This window comes from Rhinolophus hipposideros, assembly GCF_964194185.1.
Source record: "Rhinolophus hipposideros genome assembly, chromosome: 23".
Taxonomy (NCBI): Eukaryota; Metazoa; Chordata; class Mammalia; order Chiroptera; family Rhinolophidae; genus Rhinolophus; species Rhinolophus hipposideros.
The window spans coordinates 14282045-14308071 of record NC_138069.1 but is presented as its reverse complement, the minus strand read 5'-3'; the positions used below and the strand labels follow the sequence as shown (position 1 = coordinate 14308071).

At 37.9% G+C, this 26027-nt stretch overlaps 1 protein-coding gene across 3 annotated transcripts in view; it reads right to left on the bottom strand.

Moving 5' to 3' along the window:
* Positions 1–26027, bottom strand: part of KDM3B (lysine demethylase 3B) — a 51808-nt gene that overhangs the window by 22808 nt on the left and 2973 nt on the right. For 2 of the 3 annotated variants that reach the window (XM_081035464.1, XM_081035465.1), the window contains exons 2-9: positions 15838–16005; positions 13481–13594; positions 12343–12448; positions 10669–10793; positions 9116–9190; positions 5862–6461; positions 1415–2651; positions 295–496 (exon numbers count right to left, since the gene is read on the bottom strand). In XM_081035464.1, coding sequence (XP_080891590.1) covers positions 295–496; positions 1415–2651; positions 5862–6461; positions 9116–9190; positions 10669–10793; positions 12343–12448; positions 13481–13594; positions 15838–16005 — 2627 coding nt within the window. The remainder of the gene's footprint in view (positions 1–294; positions 497–1414; positions 2652–5861; positions 6462–9115; positions 9191–10668; positions 10794–12342; positions 12449–13480; positions 13595–15837; positions 16006–26027) is intronic. The other variant, XM_081035466.1, reaches the window with a different exon arrangement.

Sequence of the window (26027 nt, the reverse complement as noted above, 5' to 3'; positions counted from 1 at the left end):
ATTATACCACTAGTTTCAAATGGAACCCAAGTTAGGAATAACTCAATGTAGCTAAGGAGTTAGCTGAGGAGCTGGCAGCCGAGACTGTTCAACTTCAATTCTCCAAGGACAAAGCCACATGGCATTTTGCCATCCAAACAACTAAGTGGCTACTATGACAGAGCAGCGGACTCTGAGAGCAGAGGAATAAGGAAAACGAAGAGAAAGATGATGAGATATTTCCAGATGCAGAGGAACAATGGGAGTTATACATCACTAGTGGGAGCTGGGCAGGAGACAAAGAAGTCTGGGTACCTCCGGAAGTGAAAAAAGCGGCAGGCCACCGTCGAGTCGTCTTGTTCCTGTTCCTTAAACTTCCGATAGCGTTCCAGGCGGCACTCACGACACTTGTGCAGATGAGGGGCTACATTGATGCATGACCCATCCTGTAGGAAGGGCTCTCCAGACTGCTTCAGCTTCTTCACTTTGCTTACATCCTTCAGGATTGACTGGCCAACTACGTCAAGGGAGGGAGGAGAAATGGTTGGCTGTGACAGGTATAGACAAGATGCAATAACACGATCCTTTTGGGGACACACTTGTCCTGACCTGGGTCACTCCTCTTTGTACTGCTTGGGTGTGTGCCTGTCAGGGCCATCCTTAACAGAAAGGGAGCAGAGGGAGAAAGAGACTTCAATTGGGAGCTAAGGACCGCGGAGAACTTGTGGGAAGTGGCCCATTATAGTGAAACAACTGTGGGCATGGGTGAGGAAAACCCAAGAAGGCAGAAGGGAGCTACCATCTGCCTCGAGCTCCTCATGGGATGACTGTTCTACTACTCAAGGGCCCGTGGGCTCCCATGGGACACCAGTCCCTAATGACAACAGCTACTTTTACCACCACACTTTTTTTTTTCCATCAGCCTGCATACACTTCTGGACCATAACCTCACACCATAGGATTTAATGGCTTTTGGAAAAGGCATTAAAACCTGATATATGTGCCAGATCGAAGCAAAGTGAGGAGTGATTCTCTTCGCTTCCAGTCAGTAAAAGCCTGCTATGTGAGAATGGAGACCAATACTCGGTAACTCCCCCGAAGTAAATTAAAGAGGATGGAACAAAGAGAGGCAGAAAAGGTGAGAAAAACACAAGGAAGAAGTTTCTGACCAGACAGACTACCAAGAAGATCATAGATCTTCCTCTGTGGGATTATCATTCTGCAGGGCACATACCCCTCTGAGTGCCGATTTAGAGACAATCCTGCCCTGAAACAGGCCTGGTGAGGGGGCCACTGTTAGGGCCTCCTGGCTATGTGATTCTGAGACGATAGAACTTTCCACCACAGGGAGGGACTCAGCTGCCCAACAACACAACAGGCAGTGGAGACTTGTGCCAGAGACAATCCCACATACATAGAGCCCCAGCAGGATCACCTTTCAGGGGTGCGGTCCGAGGCCGGCCCTTGGGGGCCTGCTTCCCCTTGCTTTTGCCCAGCAACAGCTCAGCACTGCGTTCCCCATTGGGGCCCAGCTTCCCCATCAGGTGCTCTGGAATCCCCTTTAGGCCACTCTTGGCCTGCAGCTGCTCCTCAGAGTCGCTCAAATCTGACAGGTCACTGTTGGTGCTGGAGTCCGAGTCCTGTCTGCAAGCCAAGCTTCGCTCATCCAGTGAGAACCTTTTCACAGCTTCAAAAGGAGCTTTGTTCTCCTGTGAAAAATCTGCTGGGGAGGACAGAAAGCTGCCTGAGTGCCTGCCAAAGACGTTACTAAAGGTTTTGAGGAGGGGATTGTCCTGCTGCCCGGGACCCACAGTTGGTCTCTCCTCCGTGGGGCTGGAGGAGAGAGTAGGCATCTCAATGGGCTGGGTGAGGCTGCTGGTGGGCGAACTGGAGCGGCCATTCCCCATGGCAGAGAGGCTCGGACCCCCTGTTGTAAGAGCAGAGCCCAGAACACTAGGCACCAGTTTGGAAGAGTCAGTTGTAATGAAGAGGGTTTTCTTCTTTGCTAAAGATGCCGAATCTGAAGAGGAGTGAGACTCGGGCCAGTTGGGTGCTGCCTTTGAGGTGACAGTGGTAGCAGAGGAAGAGCTACCTGATGCCTGAGATGCAAAGCTGCTGAAAGGGCTATGGTCAACTTTCTCCACAAATGCCAAGAAAGGGTTAGAGGGCTCTTCTCGGGATAGTTTGGGGGGCTGTAAAAATAGATTTTCATGACTCTCTGGGGTGCGGGCATTCAGGAGGCTCCGTGGGAAGGCTGGTGTGAGGGTGGGCATGGACTCTGCAGGCACTTTCCGGTCCACAGAGCTGCCAGCCTTAGAGCCTGATTTAGTGTCTGCTCCAAGAGTGGATCTGCCTTTACACAGGCTCTCAAGGCTTTGTTTGAATGAATCTCGACTGGAGGAATCATCAGCCAAACTTTCCGAAACGGTAGTGAAGTAGTTACTGGTGGGTAAAGTCTGGGACATGCATTGAAAAAACAAGTTTTTGGAGAGATCAGAGTCTTTTTGAGACTCTGGTGCAGAGCTCCCACCAAAAGAGAAGCCCAAAGGTTTGTTTTCTGTGGCTAGAACCCCATTGGAATGGCTCCTTCCACTTCCAAAAGTCAAAGGTTGTGATAAACTTGGAAGAGACGCTCCAAATCCAGAAGAGGCCAGAACAGAATTTCTTGAATTCTGAAAAGAAGACAGCTTGGGTTAGTGATGCTGGCATCACTTTATAACCTCATGATCTCTTTCTTGGACCTAGGCCAACATTTCTTGTAAGGTTAATCAACTTTTCTCTCCTACAATTCCATGAAAACTGCTCTTATAGCTAGATTTCACCAACATTAGGGAAGAAACCTGCCACAGACCACACAGAGAGCATCTTTAGCAAAGTGACCTAGACATAGCAGGATGTCATTTATCCTGCCACTCCCTTGGTTGTTAGTGAACTGGTTGTCACAGCACTAGGACGCTGTGTAGGCTTCCTAGTATCTCTTTGGAAATAATGACTCCACCAGGGAATTGGTGAAAAGGATTCCTGAAGAGACATCAGCTTTTACTTTGACATATACCAAATGACCATGTAATATTAATCTACCTCAATGACCTTAGGGGCTATTGTTGAAGTTTTGATTTATTTAAGCTACTGCAAATTTCCCATTTTACAAAAGTGACTTCAGCCCCATGAGCCCATTGTACATTAAGGAAAAGTATTCTTTCATTAGTTTGAAACTCCCAAAGATGGATCCTTTTGGAATTTGGCAATTCATTTATGGGTCCAAGTCAATCTAAAAGCTGAATATGTTTCAATTAAAGTTAGACCAAAGATGCTAAATTAAAGAAAGCATACTGAACCCTTGTGTTATCATCAGGATCTAACAAGTCTCCAAACAGGAAAAATGTAGATGCTGATATGCCCACCCAACAAAAGCATTAAGCATAACAAACTGCACAATGAAAAAACACTTTCCTTTTTTCACCTTGAAAAAGTTAACTTATGTATATGAATAAAGGGTGTGTGCGTAAAGGATATATATTATACACCCATATACCAGTATATACACAGAAACATCTGTAGGTAGGTATGAGCACTTATATAATACTTGTATAATACTTATATAATACTTACATAATTTAATAAAACCCAGGTCTTAACACTTGACTAACGAACCGTAGAGTACTAAAAACAATTAACCTTCAGGTAGTAGAGGATGATCCCCCCAAACATTCACTTTGAAACACTGGAAATAAAAAAATTATCCCATGACTGCTTAATGGATATGGTGTTTCCATTGGGGTCAATGAGAGTTTCTGGAACTAGACAGTGGTGATGGCTGTACAATATCGGGGGTGTACTAAATGCCACAAAACTGAACTCTTTAAATGGCTAAAATGGCAAATTGTATGTTACATGTTACTTTGCCACAATTAAAAAAAAAGCTCCAGGTAAACAAAAGGGCTTTGTTAAAAAAGGGGGGAAGTTTCAATTTACCTAAGGTATTCTTTAAATATGCAAGAGGATTCTACTTTAGGACTTCGCTGGAGGGCAGCATAGAAGCTTGAGGACCAGGCAGCTCACCAGCTGACATTTGCTACAGAGACAGTTTCAGGGCATTTTAGAGTTCATTATTCTTTTTTCTTTTCCTTCCCACTAACCAACAACCATTCCCATTAAAAAAGAAGGGAATAGACAGACACAGCCCTGAGGCTTTGCAGTTGTTTCGCTAGCAGGATTTGGCCAGGCGCCTTGACACCTGCAGGACTGCAAGGAACCAGCATGGGTAGCTCAGGTTTCACTACTAAAGTTACCCTTTAAAAATAAATACACACATGAATGAAGACCAATTTGGATGGTCTTTCATTTTCCTTCAAATGATTAAATTCCAAATCCCTTTCTTATAAGAAAGTGATGACAAGCTGATTTCAACTCAAGTTTTTAGTGCGAGAAGTTTCTAAACTTCTTGATTTGACAGCACAATGGAAACATCCATGTCTGAATTTTTAAATCCTATCCCAAGGAGAATACCTGGGCTGACACATTAACAAAATTACTGATGCGGTCACAGAAATTTCTCCAACCTGTATGGAAAACGCCCTTTGAATCCACATTTCATCTATTCAGCTTTGCTACTCCCAACAATAACAGCACTCAGTGAAGCTCTCCTTGCAGCGTGTAAAATGTGGTCTATTTTGTAATCCCCATTTACATCAACACTGCCTTCGACATGGAGTTGATTTTAATTAATCTGGGCGATATGACAACACACACACTGGAAATCTACATAAGACCTCACCTTGTTCTCTGGGGAATGCTGATCAACTAAGAGGACAAACCATGAACAGTGTGAAATTTGCATTTACAGGCCTTCTTCTCTCTGCCTGAACATTTCACCTCTCTCCCCATCCCTACCCACTAGGGATTGACAAACTGCATTTTCTAGGGAGGGGAAGAAATCAGGTGAAATGCATACTCCATGTTTTACCTGGCATTGTTATACCTAAAATGTTTCCATTTTAGGATGTGAGCTCCTTCAAATTGGGATTTCAATTCTTTAAAATATACAGTACTTAGCACACAGTAGTTTCCTATACATAATTTTAAAAAATCATTTAGCATTTTATCTTTGTATTTCATATTCCAGCTTGAAAAAATATGACTAACATCATGAATCATACTTTGGTGACCAAAGTAAGAGTCAGAAGACTATGAGAATTGATTTTGATATTGTTTCAAATTTGATTGGGGAGTCAACTTAATGCTAATTTGTATTTAACAAAAGTTCAATTTCAGCAACGATACATGCATATCAGCTAAGTAAAATAGTAAACTGGATACTACTGTGATTAATTCTATCAAATTTTCCAGGTAAAGCTTAAAAAGATTAAGTTAGGATAAAAAATTTAGGGCCATATCAAATCGTGGAAAGAAGCCCAATCTCAAGGGAAAATATCATAGAAAATGATGAACTGAAGGCATGGGTTGGTAACAGTAGCTTTCACATAGCCTTAATTATAGTGTTGACTATTACCATCACTGTAATTCATTAACCTTGCCTCTCACAATCCTGGTGGAGGCTCAACCACCATGTGAACTAAACAGATAATTGAATTAAGAAGATTCTCCATCAAATCTATCTTATTTCATTAAATTGGGTTGTATAATCAGTTTTGATTAGCCTAACTATTAAAACTATTAAAGTGACTTTTAAGAGCTGAAAAGGTTATTAAAATATACACATTGGCCCAATGAGCACTAAAGGACTATCCAGAGTTCAATTTAAGCACATCTCAGAAATATTCCTTCCCTGTGACAATTGAGATACTTTTTAATGTGTTAACAACAAAGTAGGGTGAAAGAGTGAACCCAAATCTTGCACATCTGCCCCTGAAACAACTCACCTCTCCTGGGGCCTGCGACCGGCTGTCTTTCTGTTTGTCTGGCCCATTCCCTGCTGCAAGGCCAGTGTCTGAGATCCTCACCGTGGTTGGGGTAGAGCTGGCGGTAGTGACCACAGCTGCTGAAGCCACCATGCCCTGGCCAACTTGTTCCAGTGTTTTTCCTGCCTCTTTGCTTTCGGCTCCACCCACCTCTGGGGCCAAAGGTGTCTGACCTGTGGCTGTAGAATATGGAGTAAAAGGTACAGGTGTGTCCCCACCTACAGGCTCATCCTGCACCACCAGAGTCCTGCCGTTTTCTTTGGTGTAAGTGGCAAAGCGAATGTTGCGGTTAATCTGGGGGACAAATGGAGTCGGTGGTTGCTTGGCTCTCTGATCCAGCCCTGGCTCTCCACTGGCACTCCCTCCTTTCCAGGGCCCTCGGCTCGCCTCACCTCCATCACTCCCATTACTGTCTACTTCACCCCTGTCTCCTTTTAATTTCTTTGATGCAGGGTCACACCCAGAGTCCGAAGCACTTTTTCTCCTCCGGCCATCTTTCCCCTCTATGCTCTCTCTCTTCTTCTTTCCTTTGGAAGATTTTACTGCTTTTAACGTACCCCCCTACAAAACAAAATTCAAAAGAGATTTATTACAAGGGACTTTCCATCCTGTGAAAACCATAAACCATTAGCTCTTTCCCATGTCTAGAAGCAGAAAATCAAAGCAGGCACAGATTGCCAAGTGCCAATGCCAGCTCTAAGACCTCCCCTTTGTGAAAAAGCTCCAATCTTACTATGACTCAATTTACACACACATATTCAAGATAACGGTCACTAGAGATTAACTCACTTGGCAAACCTTCCCTTAAATAAAATGTACTACTTCCTCAAATGAACTTTTTGAAGATTTTAAAAATTTGTAGAATTTCTTTTGCAGAATAGACTGCCAAAGCTAGGCTGGGATCTCATTTGTCCCTTGATGGAAAAACACTTTATTTCATATTTATCTCTTTGTTTGACAGAAACTGGCATTTCAAATATTGAAATATAAAATCTCTTCCTTCAGAAGTCACTAAAAACTGGTAACAACAATAGGAAAACCAACATTTCTGAGTCTGACCAGAAGAAAAGTGAACCCAACAGAGACAGGTCTGGATTGCTCTTAAAGACACTATAGAAAAGCAAAAAAAAAAAATATCTCCAGATCTTATGTCAAAGCATTAGAGCAAAGCAAAAAAGGCAGGTTCATAGCCCAAACAATCAAATCTCTTAGCTCTTCCAATAATTTCAGCCTATCTCATATCTTACTTATGTCTTATTTGAGAAGCCAGATAACCTTAAAAGATACAGGTTAGAAGGGGCAATTTCTATCTTCTTTCGTAAGAAGTACAAAGGGGAAGGGGCTTGGGACACAGCTAACATTCTCTCAAGCAACCTTTGTGCAGCAAGAACTTGTCTGAAACATTCTTAGATTGGTATCCCATCATGAAGCAGATATTCTTTTTAGCTTTATTCAGATAACTTTCAGATAGTTTAATTTGTTGCTAACATGTTGGGGGTGGCAGTAAGCTAGTGACAGTTATTTAGCCATTAATATTTACTAACAATAAATCTACTCTTAACTGCCCTTGAATATTTATAAATTCTTTGTGCAGATCAGTAGCTTTGTTGTAATCATTATTATAGCTGTTATAACAAACTTTTTCAAATTTTATATTTCTTTTGCCAGTTTTAGTTCCTGTATTTCCCTCCCTCCCTTCTCTTTTCCTGCCTTCATTTCCATTTTTTCTCCTTTAATTTCCTTCTATAACTCTTAATCAAAGCTCAAAGTTCTACTTCCCGCATACTTTTGGTAATATTAACCTAAGTTTCTAAATCTTTCGTTCAAGAACTACTTTTGGTTGCTAAGAATTATTTTCATTTGATCCTTTTGAAACATGTTTTATCCCTTCTTCAACCTCTATCACCATCCAGTTTTCATTGTTGTAAACTACAAAAGTAGGATCAGTGAAATCTCCCCTCTTACTCACTCGTTCAAGGAGATGAGGGTGACTATGCATCTCTAAGAAGGGTTACTATAAAACTTGGCAGAACTGTCAATAATAGTTGTGCTTTGCGAGCTAAGAGGTAGTCACCTCATGGCCAAAGCTGAAAAGGGAAGAATCCAGACCTGCTGCTGAAAACCACAGATCTCACCTCTAACTCACCTGGCCAACGAGCAAAGCCTGGCTCACAGCAACCCCACTGAGCAACAACTTATAGTAAACACTCAATGTCCTACTTACGGTGAGCTACTCACATGTGAGCAGACAGCCTAGGACATTGAGACCAGTACTCTCCAGCTATATCTAGCCAGCTGAACAGTACCTGGCATATAATAGTAGCTTACTGAATAAATGAAACAAGGAAGCAAAAAGGGGCCCAACACACCATCAAACAGGTGTTTTCAGCCATGTAAACACAGTCAAGAGACTTATCCTATTTGTGGTAATATAATATGTAGTAAAGAACAATTTCATTTAACCCTGATTCTTCTTGTCCTACCCTTATCTTGCTTCATGAAGCCAAGAATGACTGGATAAAGAAGAACTGTATACTTAGTGGGAGTGGCCAAAACATCAATATTAGAGGCACTAAGAGACTATGAGAATATGTGGACAGCTGGCTGTACTTGTCAATATTCTACTAAAGGAAAATCACATAGAATTCCTTGATTGGTTCAGGCACTGATTTATAATGTATATTTTTGGGGGCTACGATAATTTTAAATGAACCAAGAGTTGGCCTGGTTCACAGAAATTATAGAGTAATCCACTGTGTGCTGAGCACTGAACTAGGCACCTGTTTGATTTGATTTTCTTGGGATACGAAATTTCAGACTCCATTGGAGCTCACTACCACCTAATGGAAAAGAAAAAAGGATGTAGCTTCTCCATTTCTTATTACTGGGTAGATCATAAATATTACCACTGCTTATTACAGCTTTAAATGTCTACTGTATCTTTCAAATATACCTATCCTAAAAGAATGTAAGAAAAAATAGGCTATGAATTTTAAACGAGCTAGGCAATATAGCCTTGATTAAAAGGGTTTGCTCAGACTAGGTCTCTTTCTTGAGACTATCCTCCCTTAATTGGACAAGACTGTGGAGAAAGGAAGATGTACAGTGGCCAGAGCTGAAACCCAAAGCATCCATGGATAACACACACATAAGGAATCTACATAATAACATAATGCAAGCTCATGAGTCTGCTCAGACTCAGTCCATTACTGTACCTCGCTCTGAGGCGTCGAATTATCCATCAGCATCACATGAATCAGTCTGGGATCTACAGACTTGATCTCACCACTCTACAGTAGGAGCAAGATAACAGGTTATAGGGAAAAGAGGGGGGGGGAAGATTTAATACCTTGTCTACCAAAAACATCATTATGTATTTTTCTAATCTATGTAATGATCTCTTTATTTGTTTCTACTTCCCTACTAAAATAAAAGCTCCACCAGAGCAGGGATCTCAACTGTCTTACTCACTAGAATAACAACATCTGAAATAAGGTCTGGACTATGGTAAGCATTCTCATTCAAATATTTGTTAACTGCCCAAGAGTCTCTTTTAGGGATGTTAATTTCACTTTCTGCATATCTAAAACCTTCCTATTCTGTACATTACAGAAACCAAAAACCTTCAGAACCAAAAATCATTAAAAGCACCACTCTACTATTAAAAAATAAAAGCTTTTGGGAGGGGCCAGTTTGACATTGTGGGATTTAATGTGCGTATTCTTTGACCAAGCAATTCCACACCTACGAATTTATTCCAATAATGTGAAACAGGGATATATGTTCAAGTATATTCACTGCAGCATTATCTGTATTAGTAAAAATACTGGCAATGATTTAAATGCCCATCAATTTTAGATTAGTCATGATACATCCATTCAGTGGAATAGTATGCACCTATTTTAAAAGGACAAGGCACATGTCTACATATATTTACACAGAAAGATGTTAATTTAAAGTATGATTTATATAACAAATAGATAATATTATACACACATGATATTTGAAAGAATATGTAACATATATCAAACTATTAGTGGTGGTTACCACTGAGGGTGGTGATATTTGCCAAGGGAAAGGGATGGCTTTCAAAATCTACTTTATGTATGTGTATTGTCTGAAATTTTTAAATAAAGATTAATTAATTTTTTAAAAACTCAAATAAAATCATGTATGCTTATATTACATGTGACTGCTAAGGTCAAGTCTGAAACCTATTCAAATATATCAAAAATACATATTTATTTGCCTCAAAACACTCATTTATTGTTTTTCCTATACAATTCTCCAGATAACTCTAAATGCTGTTTTTCTCTGTTTACTTCATTAGAAACAATTTTTTCAGTATCTAAGGGACAGTTGTAAGTCATAAGCATTGCAAAAGCAAATACTGACTAGATTTTTTAACTACTACTAACCTTTACAAATGATAAAATAATACCACTTCACAATTGTATATTGTTTTACAGATTTCAAAACACTTTCAAATACATTATCTCACTTCCCAAAACAATGCTCTGAGATCAGTGTGTGTGTGTGTGTGTTGTGTGTGTGTGTGTGTATGGGGTTACCTAATTACCTCTAATTTATATATGAGAACACTGAGGTTAAGAAAGTTGAACAGCCTTTCTCAAGGTCATACAGTCATTAAGTGATAGAGCCACAGATGAAACCCAAGTCTTCTCACACATATGAAATGCTCCCTTTCTCTTCACGACCCTCTGTAAGGGGATGGATGAACCTTACAGGAAGTAACACTGAGCCTTACCTCAGTTATAGACACCTCCATAAGACGGGTGATGGAATCTTGATGGCTTACAACACCACAGAGCCAACTTTCTTCCCCCTCTGGCTGGTACACTTTGACCCTGTGACCTTGAACACTGTAGGGACCTAAAGGAGAGATCAGTCAGTATTGAATATCAATCAGCATTGAACATTTTTGGCTAACTATTTCGTAATTGTTTCTAAAAGAAGAAGGAAAACTGTATGGTGTAAATATCTGGCACTTTCAGTTCTCTTGTATGGAGTTGAATAAATGAGCAATTTCAGATTTACCATACTTGGCAATTTAAAAACAAACCAAATAGTTTTGTAAATTCAATTTATTTAGAGATTTCTTAAGACTCTCTCAGGCCTCTGATTCCACCTTATCTCAGTCTTCCCATTCTAGAAGTAATACAGGGAAGAGAAAGGAAACTTACAAATCAAAAACTACAGGTAGTATGAAAATGTACTCAGATCTGTCTGACACCTACATATAATAAAATAAAACTGCGAGGCCAGTCAGTTGAAGGTACTATTTTTGTTAAGTTACCATAGGAATGATATAACCATTTTTACTCTGCTCTTTAACTTTCAATAATAGTAGACGCACAGTTCAATTTGTGAGGTTTCCAGCCTCTACACTAGTAACAGTCCAAACAAATACAGCATATCTTCCTAGGAACTCTGAGTTTCAAAGATATTACTTTATCAGCTGGTAATTTCAGTGGGTCCTCAAAGGATAGTTTCTCTTTCCTGCATATGTTACACATTTGAGACTATATAGGTAAATCCTTACTTAAAATATTTCTCAGAGCTCTAATTAAACTTAATTTTATACATACTCATACACATTTCTAGACCTTTCATTCTGTCTACTCGATTTCTTCTATCAGTTTTTCCTTACATTCTTTCTTCCCCATACGTTTCCTTGATTAAACATCATTTTATCCTGATACTCTCTTTTTCTAAGTAGATCAGTGTTCCTATTTTTACCTGTTTAGATTTAGTTTGACAAAAGAGAACCAAGGACTGTATTTCATTGAAAATCCTGATCATCATGAGGTTCAGAAAGGAAGAGGGTGGATGAACAACATGAAGGGAAAGATGAATGAAGCAGTGTCTACCCTTTGTGTAGAATCTTGGGCAAATCTGTATCTGAACTGGAAAAAGCTAAAAATTCTTTCTTGTTTGCACTCTTAAAAAGTAACATGCTATTAATGTGAATGAGTCTGTGGACAACCTCCTTTATGAATACACCTTGCACTCTAAGTTGTTATTTGTTGGTGCTAACAGTCTTTAGTCCTTGAGACCCTTACAGGCAGTAAGCTCAACAAGGGTAGAGATTTTTCTAGCTCATACTTATTCTAGCTCATATTTATTAAGGTTGCTCCTTAATGAATATTTAACAAATGAAAAAAACAGCAAAACAAAACCACAGCAAAACTGTGTATATGAAACGCAATATAAAGAGGAAACAGTAGTCTGAGTGAGATCCTATTTTTCTAATCTATTCTAGAGATCAAGCTAACTGGAGATACTCTTGACTCTACCCACAAAAAAAAGACAAGCACAAATAAATGTTTAGAGTTGCACAGTTTCCTCCCTATTTTATCACTTTCAACATTGTTTATACAACTGATTCAGAATTCAGGGTCAGAAGACTACCTAGTCTTACCTCGGCTGAATATCTCTTGCAGCTTTTGGTCACTGATCAAAGCATTAACTGTTTCTCTCAGTGCAGCGTGTTCCAAAAGAATCTGGTTTTGGCTATCTGTTCCCATCTGGTAAAAATAAAATAAAACAACTGAATATTAAAATGAATTACAATAATATCTAACCAGGTGAGAAAAACCATACTCCTGAGGAGCTCCATATCAGCATTTGTCCAAGAATGTTCTGTAGAAACCCTAGTCTCATGAGATGCTCTGGAGAAAATAAAGATGCTAAGATCAATTATGTTTAAGAAATATTATATGCTATATCTTTCTACAAGAGCGTATAAAGGCTCTGACAACACATGTAGGAAAAAAATAGTGTTTCTCATACTTGTTTGACCACAAAACATTTTATTCCATGTAATTCTTTTTGCTTATTTTATATTTATCCAACATTTACCGAGAGCCTACTCATATAAGCACTAGGATTACAAAGATTTGAATAGCAAGATTGCTGAAAGGGAGTGAGGCCTAATGAGGGAGGAAAATATCAACAAAGAAATCATCATTAATATTTCACAGAACAGTTTAGGTATAATCGTATTTCTCTTAGCTGCCTCAATAAAACAGCAAATCTTCAAAATCTCCTAATTTTTCACCTTCAGACAATAACCCTTACTAATGAGAAACAAATATTACCATCTATACATTCTGAAACTCTAACTCAGATGCTAGTTTAAACTACTAACTTACCCCTTTTCTTTGTAACTAAAGATATACCTAAGCTCTGCAATATTTGATGCTGCCCAGAACCAGCCCAATCTCCCAGCCTCCCTGCCACTGACACGAATGTAGGCCCCTCAGACTCCAGTTATAGAAGTAGTCACCTCTGGGAAGCCACCTCTTTCGAGGAGACGAGTAAAATTATGATCTTAAGTGTGGTGTCAGGGTGGGGTGGAGTGTGGAGAAGAGGAGAGAAGCCTCAGCCACCTAACGTACTTTGCAAGGGAGCAGAGAAACTGTAAAAGGCACAGGGAATTGCTGGGAGGAAGTACTTTGTTTCAATGCTAAAAGAAAAGGGGAAACACCATATTCATAATCAGTAAAGAAATTAGCAAGGAGAGAAATAAGCTTAGGACTAGAGCAAGTGTTAAGTACCTGGAACAGATGCAACCCATTAGCATCTGACAGGAAACGAAGCTCTCGGTCCAGAAGGTATTCAACTGGAACTACAGAACCCAAACCGATTTTATCTACTAGGGGAGTGAAAGTCTGTGAAGTACAATGACAAGAAATTGATTAGAGTTTGGAAAATAAAATGACAATTCACTTAAATTTCAAACATCAGAGAAAATATCCATTATAAACATATCTTTCACCTTAGTAAATACAGATGAGCTAAAGCATAAGTCCTTGGAAACATTCCCAACCCAGCATCTGCCCCACAAATAATCATAAAAAGCAAAATGGAGCAGAAAGTCAGCTCAATACTCTTCCTTGCAGCTAAAAAGGATAGGAAGAATAAGAAATTCCTCATTTTCTCTAGAGATCTGACTAATCTTGCATAGCTTCAAGAGGGCTAAATTACAGTAAATTCCCTGAGTAAAGGATTACACCATTACCATCTCTAGATCTCCTGAAATCTTTATGAGAGTTCTAAAATAATCACTGGTATAAATATGCACGGGTAAATTCATATTACTGTTTCATAAATAAATAGCCTACAGTCATCCAGGGAACCATATCCATTTGAGCTTCTTCTAAAAGTTCAATTGGAAAGTGGTCTTAAAAACAAATGAAAAAAGAGTGTAGTAAGTGATGATACGGATAATCAATAGGTAGAAAATATGTTTTGAATATTATTTATTTCATTTGGTTAGCCACAGAACAATGAGATTTGTTAAAAATGTTAACTATTTATGCCAATACTTTGCTAACAAGGATAGATACAAACAAATGGATACTCTTAGAATTAAATTTTATTGCATAATTTTGTCGACTTCAGAAAACAAGACTAAAAAAAACCTTTACATACAAGCCAACAAAAGCAAAAATAAACAAGTGGGATTACATCAAACTAAAAAAGCTTCTGTACAGCAAGAGAAATGATCAACAAAATGAAAAGGCAATGTAAAAAAATGGGAGAAAATATATGCAGTCACATATCTGATAATGGGTTAATATCCAAAATATTTAAGGAACTCATACAACTCAATGGCAAAAAAAGCCAAACTGGTAAAAAAATTAGCAAATCACCCAAAAAGGCATTTCTCCAAAGAAGATATACAAATAGCCATCAGGTACATGAAAAGGGGCTCAACATCACTAATCATCAGGGAAATACAAACAAAAAGCACGATAAGATATAAGCTCATATCTGTCAGAATGGCTATCATCAAAGACAAAAGGTTAAGTGCTGGCAAGGATGCAGAGAAAAGGGAACCTTTTTGCACTATTGGTGGGAATGGAAATTGGTAAAGCCACTGTGGAAAACAGTAGATGTTCCTCAAAATATTAAAAGTATGATCCAGCAATCCCACTTCTGGATATATATCGGAAGGAAATTAAATCACTATCTTAAAGAGATACTGTACCCCCCATGTTCACTGCAGCATTTACAATAGCCAAGACATGGAAACAACCCAAGTGATCAGTGAAGAATGAATGGATAAAGAAAATGTGGTGTGTGTGTGTGTGTGTGTGTGTGTGTACATGAATATTATTTAGCCATAAAAAAGGAAGAAATCCTGCCATTTGCAACATGGATGAACCTTGAGGGTGTTATGCTAAGTGATATAAATCAGAAAAAGAAAGACAAATACTGTATGATTTCACTTTATACGTGAAATCTTAAAAACTGAACTCATAGATACAGAGAGTAGATATTGGTGGTTGCCAGAGGTGGGGGGAATGAGGGAAATCAAAGGGTACAAACTTCAGTCATAAGATAAGTCGGTTCTGGCCATCTAATGCATAGCATGGTGACTATAGTAAATAATACTGTATTTTATATTTTAAAAAAATTGCAAAGAGAAAACCTTAAGTTCTCACCCTGGCCCCCCCCCACAAAAACGTAAAATGTGAGTCAATGGACCACTTTTTAGCTAAATTTAATGTGGTAATAATTTCACAATATATATGTGTATCAAATCATTACACTGTATATCTTAAACATATACAATATTGTATGTCAATTATATCTCAACAAAGCTGGAAGAAAAGTTTCTATAGAAAAAAAGACCTTAAGGATTAAAACATTGTTTCATAGTCTTATAAGACTAAAGGTGAAAAGTTATTCAGGAACAGAAAGCATCAAATACCTAACATAAAACGTTTCAGAAGACACAGGAGAAAAGATCTCTCCCAATTTTGGGGTTGGTAACTTCAGAATAAAAGTGTGTTAAGGACTAAGAGTGGAGTTTTGGGAATTCTAAAGAATTTAGCTATTGGATACATACCAGTTATAGTATAGGAGTAAAGACCGAACATGTTCCTAGCCAATGAAAGTCACTCACCAAGGCTGGCCACTGTGCAATTGAGACTCGAGTGCCCTGGATAAGAACCGGGTCCTTCCGGGGTGCCCATACTAGAGAACCTTCCAGCAGAAGCACAATAACTTCTTCAGCGTGAACTTTAACCCAGGAGTGTTGCTTCCAGTTACAGCCGTCAAATTCTACAAAGATCTGCAAAAAGAGACAACAAGCAGTTTGGAGGTCACATTTGGAAAAATCTTACTATTATATGTAAACAAACATAAATCCCTTGTTTTGAACAACTGACTAGAAAAAAATCCTACTAACTTGTTTTTAAGGTTTTTTTAAAAAATGGATTTCAATAAAAACCAATTATATTGCAGAGCCAAGAAAGCCTCACTCTGAAAAGGGGGATCAGAATTAAGGAGGCATGAGTTATTCAGTAATTTTTAGCTGTGATCCTACTGAAATTGGTAACTTTTAGTTTCCAATTCACATCTGTGCACACTAGCTGGGGGCTTACTATGTATAAGGCACTGTGCTAGGTTCAGGAATACAGAGAGAAATCTAGCACATTTCCTGGTTTCAACGAGCTCACAGTCTAACAAGCAAGAAGAGAAATTTTTTACACTTTTAACTGAAAATGACCATGAACTTCTTTTATTAATTTTTTTGAATGGGTAATACATGTATGCACATGGTGCAAAATTCAAAAGGATACAAACACTGGGAAAAAAATAGTTGCCCTCCCCAGTCCTGCCCATGGATTTAAGTGCCATTGCCAGCAGTGAGCTCGTATCTGCTAGCAGAGGCATGCTGTTGTCACAATAACGCTTTGCTTCCTCTGAGAACACATACTCCACTTTTTGGGATATACTTAAGTAGACATTGCAATGTTTTTTTTTTTAAAACAATTCATATTAAATGAAACCACATATTTCTAAAAGTATGCTTAGGTTTGGCTTTTCCACATAAATTCTGACTTTTGAGCATATTCAATACAGCATAAAGAGGAGGATATATGCATATAAGTATCAATATTTAGGACCTGTCCAGTGTCTAAAATATAACTGGTCACAAAAGAAGGGCTAGAGTATTTATTTACATTACACTTCATTTTCAAAGAATTTTAGTTGGCTTTGGGGAAACACACCCAATAAAACAATAAAATATACATTAAAAAATCAGGGCCAAGCAAACTACAACAGGAAGTCACTACCAAAGTGTAAAAAGGGAAAACTTAAGCAGGCAATAAAGATTTTATACAGCTATATAACTGAGTAATATATTTAGCTCTGAGCTTCCTTTTGAAGGCCAATCTGAAAATGGAGAGGTCAGCTACATAGTTCTCACTGTCTAAAAGAAAAACATAAAGCAATTACTCAGGAAAGCAACGCTTTTCCACCCACTTGGCTCTCTTAAGAAATTTCTCACATGAAGTTTCCTAGAGTAATAATGACTGATGCAGGGCAACGTCAGAATCCCACAGCAGTGACTCCCAACTGGAAACCATGGAGTTACCAGAAGATCTGTAGGTACTAGGGGCCCCAAGTATTTCCTGCAGACTGAATACCAGAGCTCTTATACATGTAGGTATTATTTTTCAAATATGATTATATAATGAATAAAATTCAAATCCATTAAAATTGTTACTGAATTCATAACAGCTTTTGTGGGAATGTATGTTCTCATCCAATCAACATAAAAATTATAGTTAAAATGAAAATTCAGGATATTTATACTTGAAAAGTGTGAACTATTGCTCAGTAGCCTGGCAAGGCTTAATCTCTTCACAGGCAATAAATACTTGTGAATTGAAGTGCACTGTTGAAAAGTTATGCCAGAAATTAAATTCCTTACATAAAGCTCTAGTTTTATTATTTATAATATATCAAATATGAGTTTCACTTCTATTAAAAAACAAACAAACATGATGGGGAAACAAGGCTCCGAAAAGGGAAGCGTGATTTTTACAGAGAAAAAGGCAAACACTGACTGAACTGCACTGCATTTAATATATGAATGGGCTCCCTCATATACACATGCATTTCCTCGGGGAGTAAAACACAACTTCAAGTAACTTGCAGGCAACTGGAAAGAGATGTATTCAAACTTAAATTTAAGCACAGACTCAGGCACCAAGAAAGGTAGCAGCATAATGAACAAAGCGTGGGGCTTACGTTCCAGGAGGATTGGATTAGAGTCTTAACTCCACTTTCCATTAACTGCAAAATGTGGGAAAGTCCCTTTTCCCTCCTCAAGTCTTGCTTTCCTCCCTTGTGATAAGCAATACCTATCTTACTTATTGCACAGACTAGTTGTAAAACTTAAATAAGTACGTAATGGATTTGAAAGCACTTTGGTCAATTGGAAAACACTACTTGGATAAAAAGAAGTCGTAAGATAAATAGAAAATAAAATAAAGTGTGGGGGATGTTCAGAGGCAGGAGAGATCACTTCAGGGGTGCAGAGGGACTGATATAGACTGAAGCCAAAAAAGTCCCATTAAGTTCTAGGATGGGCAGGAACTTCAGACAGAGGGGAAGGAGCGGGAGATCAGACTGAAAAGACTAAGAGTCAGTGTGAAACACTTTAAGTACCGGGATAAAGAAATTGGGCTTCACGCAGCTGCCCATGGGAGATGTGTGGATATGTATGTGAGTGTGTATACATGCAGTTGCCATTAAGAGGTTTCATTAAGGTCAAGCTCTGAGAAGAGCCGCGGGTTTTAGGCAAGCTCAGCTAGCTAGAAGTGGGTGTAGATGGATTAGAGCGGAGGGGGAATAGAAGGTATTCTTACATGACCTAGAGTGGGAACAGTGAGGCTAGGATGGAAAGTACTGGTGGTCATGAGACTCCATGAGGCCTATCAGCGAGCTTCAGGACTAGCTGGATATCTGGGAAGGGCAATTTTTTAAATGACTTGGATTTTGAACCAGACTACAATAGTGGTGCCATTACATATCTAATGTCAGGAGGAGGTGATGGCTGGAAGACAGACAAGACCTTGCCAGCCGTGAAAAGGAGCACATGGAGTCTGCTTAATGCCCAGGCTAAATGTGACCCTGAATGATAGTACTCTACTGGGCATCATTAGAAAGCCAGAGATTGAGGCTCCATGGTGACTGACAGCTAGGAGCTATGCTGCAGTCCTAATCTGCCAATCACTTTAAAAATCAACAGAAGTCACAAAATTCTAAGTCATACCAACAAACAAATACAAGAACAACACTAAGTCATTGTACTAAAGCTGTAATGATATTTATTCCTTGTACAAAGAACTTAAACATTTAAAAATTAATATTCAGGAATCCTGTTATCACATATCTGAAGTAATCAGGGAAATGCTGAAATATTTGAAAGCCAGACTTCATCTAATATAAGGGCAATTATCTCTTAACCTGCCTGGGCAAAGGATATGGAATAAAGCGTTTAACTTGACAACAACGGAGTGCTGTTTGTTCTGGGATCAAACAACAGCTCCAGGCTAACATGAATTAGTTTTGACAGCAGTATGGAATGTGGATATATGTGAACATGTTCTCCCACCAGTGAGGCTTATTTCTAGTCCTAGCACTGTGCCTCACCTCCAACAAGAGAAATGGAAGGAGTTAGAACATGTAAAGAATCGTTTCAGATCAAAGTACGTAGAATGTAAACTGTTAAAGTAACAGTGGCCAGGCCACAGGACAGAAAGAAAGGCTGTAAACTAACAAAAATCAATGTTAGTGGTTGGATTGAGTCAGAGATGGCCAAGGCAGGTTGATCATCTGAACAGATTAGGATTAAAACATTTTGGGTTGGTTTTTTTTTTTTTTGTCTTTAAAATTTTTCTACTATTAGAGTAAAACTAGCAAATAGTACTACGTGCTACTGCTAGAACTCAAAATATTTCATTAATCAAGGAGAGCTGGTAAAACTGTTGTTTTCATTTCAAAATTCCTTTTATGGTCTATATGTGATTTACATTCATTTTAGTGACATTAAACTCAGATTCTTTAAAAATCAAATAAGTTACCCTAAATTTGGTAACATCAGCAGTAATCTGAGTAATATAGGCGTTCATGTTTAGCATGTAATCATGTTATCATCAGCTTGGATTCTGGTTTTCGATAAGGCTATTCTTACCACAATAAATAAAATTATTTGTTTATTCACCCACTCAACAAAAACAGAATGCCTTTTATGTATGTGTGTGCAGTCAAGAATATCAAGGTGAATAAGGTAACACTTGGCAAGCGGGACTCACCCTAGATAAGCCAATAGGGACAGAAATCATTAAGAGGTTCAGAGCTATGTAATAAGGGCACTAATAAAGATTTGAATGTGCTATGTTAGGCTAGAGAAGGCATCTGCCTTGGGAAACTAGAATGGTTTCACAGAGGCGGTAGTAGGCAAGCTGTGCCTTACAAGATAAGATGCATTGTTCTTGCAGAGAAGGTAGAGAAAGACTTTTCATCAGGTGCAAAGGCAGAGAAACAGAAAAGCAGATTGAGTGCTCTAGGAGGAAAAGAGTAAACTGTAAAGGACTCTGATTGGCATGTTAATGATACTAAATTGAAATCTGGTGGCAAAGGTGTATTGTTCAGCCAGCAGAGTGTCTGTTTGTTGGTTTGTTTTTAATATGCATTGGAACATCTTTAGGTAGTGTCTGCACGTTCCAGTTGCCAATTCTCCCCTATGCCCTTTGGTCTGTCACCCAGCTTTTTCTCACAGCCTGGTCCCTGGACACATGCGAGTTTATGTTGCCTGCTACAGGCCTTGGGGGAGCCACTGATAGTTTTAAGGGAAGGAGGGGGAAGATGGGGCAAAATGTGTTTTAGAAAGATACTGCCATCTGGGGGGAGAAACTTCTCAATAGTCAGTTTCAGTAGGAAATTAAAATAGAAATTACCAAGTATTTTATAATTAGGTGGATAGCTAAACAGCCTTTAGTCATACATGAACTAACATGGAATTTTTTAAAATGAGGTATATCAAATAGACTAACATGCAAAGACCTCCAAGATATAGCACATGGAAAACAAGTTGCAGATTATTTCTGGGGAGCTGGAGGATTGGAATTGGAGGGGTAATACTATTTTAACCGTATCAGTAAATAGTCCTTTTTTTCCTTTAAAATATGTATTCATATATCACTTTTATTTTATAATTAACATTTTTTAAAAGGGACAGAATCAACTTTGTGGTCAGGTTGGAAGATAAATTATAGAGGAAAGAAACTGGAGGCAGAGAGACCAATTACAAAGCAATGATAGCCCAAGAAAGAGATGAAAAAGGCTTAAATCAGTAAGACTGTATGAATGGAAAGAAAGCAAAGTACATTTGAGGAATTGGAGATAAAAATAACTGGATATGGCGATGATTATGAGAGGATAAGGGAAATGGAAGACTAACTCCCAAGGTTCCTAAATTTTCTTTTCCAGTTTCCCTACCTACATTCTAAACAAAATATCAACTCTGCTACAAATGATTTTACAAAACTGGGATATCTTGACAGCCAAGATAGGGAATGATGTATATCTAGAATACTGCTGTTTTCTTTCTTTTTTGAACACTGCTCTTTTCAAATAAAAAGTAATTTTCTCTCCATAGTGTCTTTGATCAAGAGATAGCTTTCTGAGAGCAAATCTTGACTAGTGTATTAAAAAACAAAAATTGCTTTCTAACAATTATCCCCAATTTCTTCCAACTTTCTAACATCCTCAATAAATTAAATGTTAAATACTTGAATAGCACAGGGATAACCTCAATCAAAACTTAAGTATAAATATTGCTTTTAGGGGCTGTAGAATCACAAAGCTTTAGATCTGCATCCCAGCTTCCCCATTTCTGGGCGTGTGGCTGGGAGCAAGTTACTTTAGCCTCTTTGAGCTTCACTTCCTTTCCTATAAATAGGGAGTGCCTAAGCACCTCACAGGATTGTCATACGATTACACTAAAGTGCAAAATGCCTACAGTAGCAGACTATGGGCCCCTGATAAACATATATTCCTTAAGCAAATTCATACCACTAGTCAAATTATAAATTGGCATGACTTCAAAAAAAACCCCCACGAGATATATATATACATATATATATATATATATATATATATATGTATATATATATATAAATATAAAGAATCTTAAGTACGTGTATACTCTGTGTTTCCATTGATACCACTCCTGGCAATAATCCTAGGAAATAACCGTAAACACAGAAAAGACTTTATTCACAAAAATGTTCATCACAGAATTACTGATAAAGCCTAAAATCTAAAGCAATTTCAATATTTAATGAAAGGTCAATAGTTAGATAAATTATCCAACCAATAAAAATTATAAGATTTTCTTACAGAGCATTTATTGTTTTCCTTTCAATTATGAAAGCAACAATACATGTTACCTGTGGAAAATACAGAAAAGCACCAAAAAAATTAAAATTGCCCATCGTACAAAAGTTTTAGTAATACAGGAAAATAATTGGCCACATTAAGTGAAAAACCAAAACTCAAAATTGAAAATACAGTATTCACCTTTTAACAATACTAAAAAAGTTTAGCATACGTATCAAAATAGAAATAGCAGTTTCTAATTGGCTGTGACACTACAAAAACCATATTTTTCTTATGAAAATAATTTCTACATTTTGTATAACAGGCATGCATTAGTTGAGAATCAGAAAAACAAAAATGACTCAGGTGTAAATCACAAAAACCAATGGACAATATAACCTTGGATTGGGGTCCCAAATATGATTCCAGTAATGTTAAGGCAAAAAAAATTAGTAGTGAGTCCATATTTATAAACGTATTTAAAAGAAAAAGGCTTAAAGATAAATATAAATACCTTATACCAGGTGGCCACAAAGTAGAAATTCCATAATAAATCAGAAGTGAAAGTTAACAACCTAATTCTGGCTTCTAAATATTTTTTAAGACAGGGTGGTCAAAGAAGGCCTTTTAAAATAATAATAGAAAATGCATGTTTCCTGTTCTTGATGAACTTACAATCTAGTAGGGGAGATAAACTATATATCTATAACAAGAAAAACTGTAATAAATATTCCAAAAGAGGTACCCACAAAATGTTAAAGGAATAAGGGGAAAAAATACCACACACACACACACACAGTGGAGATTAAGAATGGCTTTATAGAGGTGGGTGGCTAAAAAAAATAAGCTTTCTTTTCTCTTAAAGGATTCTGATGGAAGACAACATTAAAAGCAAAGGATAAAAAAGGGGTAACAAAGCAATGGAAACCAAAAAGTACTAGGAAAGTGGAGGATCTGCAAATCAGGGCTGCTTGCTGTAAATATCTGTTTGATAACATCCAATTTTCCTTGTCTGATTTCTCTGCACACACCAAGGAGCCTTCTTATCTACAATTTGGTCTCTTGAGTAGACCAGGAGGGGGCTCTGTGCAGATCTCTAGATAGGTGTATTTACCACTGTAAATTAATAACCTTACATGTGGATTTACAAATCAGTCTCCAGAGAGTTTGGTTAGTGAGACTCAGTCCCCTAGTGCATGATTACCCCTGAAGACACACGAAAACTCAAGTTCCTGCCCTTGCCAAAGTCAGAGAGGTCATACTATATGAGTCACTACTAAACTATCAAGCAGGTTTTACCACCCATGTACAGAACAAAGGTGAAAGATACTTTGGCAGTAGGGTTAGTGGGATGTAAGAGGACTTAAAAATCACCAAGCTGTCAAAGGCAGTGGAAAACTGAGAAGCAGCAACAGGTGTTATGTCCCCCAGGCCTTGTGGAAGCACAGCCTGCAGGAACCCACCCCAGCTGCTGTTGAGAAAACCACAACAAGAAAACCCGGAGTTACTTATCCACCATTTGCGGGGGAGAGGGAGAAACTAAACACAACAAGTTGGGGATGAAAACTGGGCAAGTGAGTACTAAAGGAGGGAATAGTCAGTCCTTGGCAGGTGGGGAGTTAGTGAAGCAACTCTTCGAAACAAATGGACAATTAATTAGGAGAAAAGATCTGGTTGTGAAGTAAAGGGAGAGGACACTGGACAAAATGACCAGTTTAATGTGCACAGCAATGAAATAAATAGAATGCAAAGACAACTTAAGATAGAGCTATTAAAAATCACCAACACATGTAATACAAACTTTTTGTAAAAAAATGAACTATACTTGAGTACCTGAAAAACTCAAAGGTGGGCTCAATGTTTCAATAGACCCCTTGCTGTAAGAGAAGCATTAAGATGAAAAGTGTGCTTAGGTGGGTTCACACTTAAACGTTAAATATTCTTTTATAAAATCTCATTTTTATTTGAAGTTCTCTAAATTGTACTGACCCACAAAAACATACTCTATTTACTTCAATAAACAGCATGATATCATGATATCAGATATTTAACTTTTGGAATTATAGGCAAGAAAAGGACACTTAAGGATACTGTTTGTTTGAACATAGGTTGAGAATAAATACTAATGGGTTGTACACTGGAAACATGGTACTATCCTGGGCCTGGCTATAGTTATTAAATAACTAGAAACAAAGTAGAGAGGTATTTTAAAGGCCATCTAACCTGAGACAAAGAGGAAAGGCTGGAGGATGAGGTAAAAAAATAAGGCAGATACACTTTCACTCCTCTTGGAAGACTCCCAGATAGAAGAGAAACATAGTACTAGCCTGGACACTGCTACAATTATTACATTATCTCAAATCAAAGGAAAAGAGTATTTTAGAGTCTACCTTTTCCCTAGATAAAGATGAAAGATTAAGGGATAAAAACATAAGGCAGATATGCTTTCACTTTTCATGCAAGTTCTGGATACATATTCAAAACAAATTAATGCTACTAAAAGCATTATTTAATTCTACCATACGGCAAGGAAAAGATGGTTTATTTAATAAAACTGGTGCTGCCACAATTGGTTACTCAGTAGGAAAAAAATTAGACCCCCCCCACCTCCCATGACATTTATAAAAATATTCCAGATGAACCAAAGATCTAAAGGTAAAAATAAATAATACATGGAAACATTAGAAAGAAAATTTGAAGAATATTTATATGGGCTCAAAATGGGGGAACTCTTCTCAAGCAAGTAAACCCAGAAGCCATTAAGAAAAGTCCAAGAGTATCTGATGATATAAAGTTTTATTTTTCTGTGTGGCAAAGCAACCCATAAACAGTCAAAAGACAAATGAGAGAAAATAACTGCAAAACGCTCGACAGGTAAAGGGGTTAGTTAACATTACGAATATGCACAGAGTGATAAGACCACTCACTTTTTTTCAAATGGGCAAAGGCATAAATAACTCATAAAAGAAATGTAAAAGGCCAATAAATATAGAAAAACACTAGTGGTTATGAAAACGCTAGATACTATTTTTCACCCATCAGATTCCTAAAAATGACAAAGACAAACAACATTAGTGATGGCAAGGATTAAGGGAAACAAGCACTACATGTATACTCTGCTGGTGGGAGTATGAAATGTTATAATCTTATTGGAAAATAACCTGTTATCACCTAATAAAATAAAAAATACATATACTCCTTAACCCAACAATCCCACTCCTTGAAGGCGGAACTACAGAAAAAACCCATGATTACATAAAGATACTTGTATATGGAGGTGGTCGGTTACCTCAGTTGGTTAGAGCTCAGTGTCCTTAACAACAAGGTTGCTGGTTCGTTCGATCCCCACATGGGCCACTGTGAGCGGCGCCCTCCACAACTAGATTGAAACAACTACTTGACTTGGAGCTGATGGGTCCCGAAAAACACACTTAAAATAAAAAAGTTAAAAAAAAAAAGTACTTGTATATGTACAAGTATATTAACTGCAGCATTGTATATAGTGCCAAAAAATTTTAAATAACTTGTATGTCCATAATAATGTGGGAAACAACTGAATAAATTATGGTATAACCATCCTATGGAATGGAACGTAGTTATCTAAAAAGATGAGAAAGACCTATAGGTTCTAATGCTCATGGTATAATGTTCAATGGAAAAAAGAAAATATTATGCATTTGCTTAAAAAAAGCAACCCTTTGTATATGAATGTCTTTAAATTTTGAAAGATGAACAAAGCCTTCTTTGGTAAGTGAGAGCTGGTTAAGGATGGGTATTATTGGCTTTTCCTGTGTATATTTTCGGTTGTTTGACATTGTGCAAAACGTAAGTTTTATAACAATACCAACATTTGTGAAGGTCCCAAGGTGTCTGCAATTTATATGGACCAATAGTGATTCAGGTACACTAAGAGGA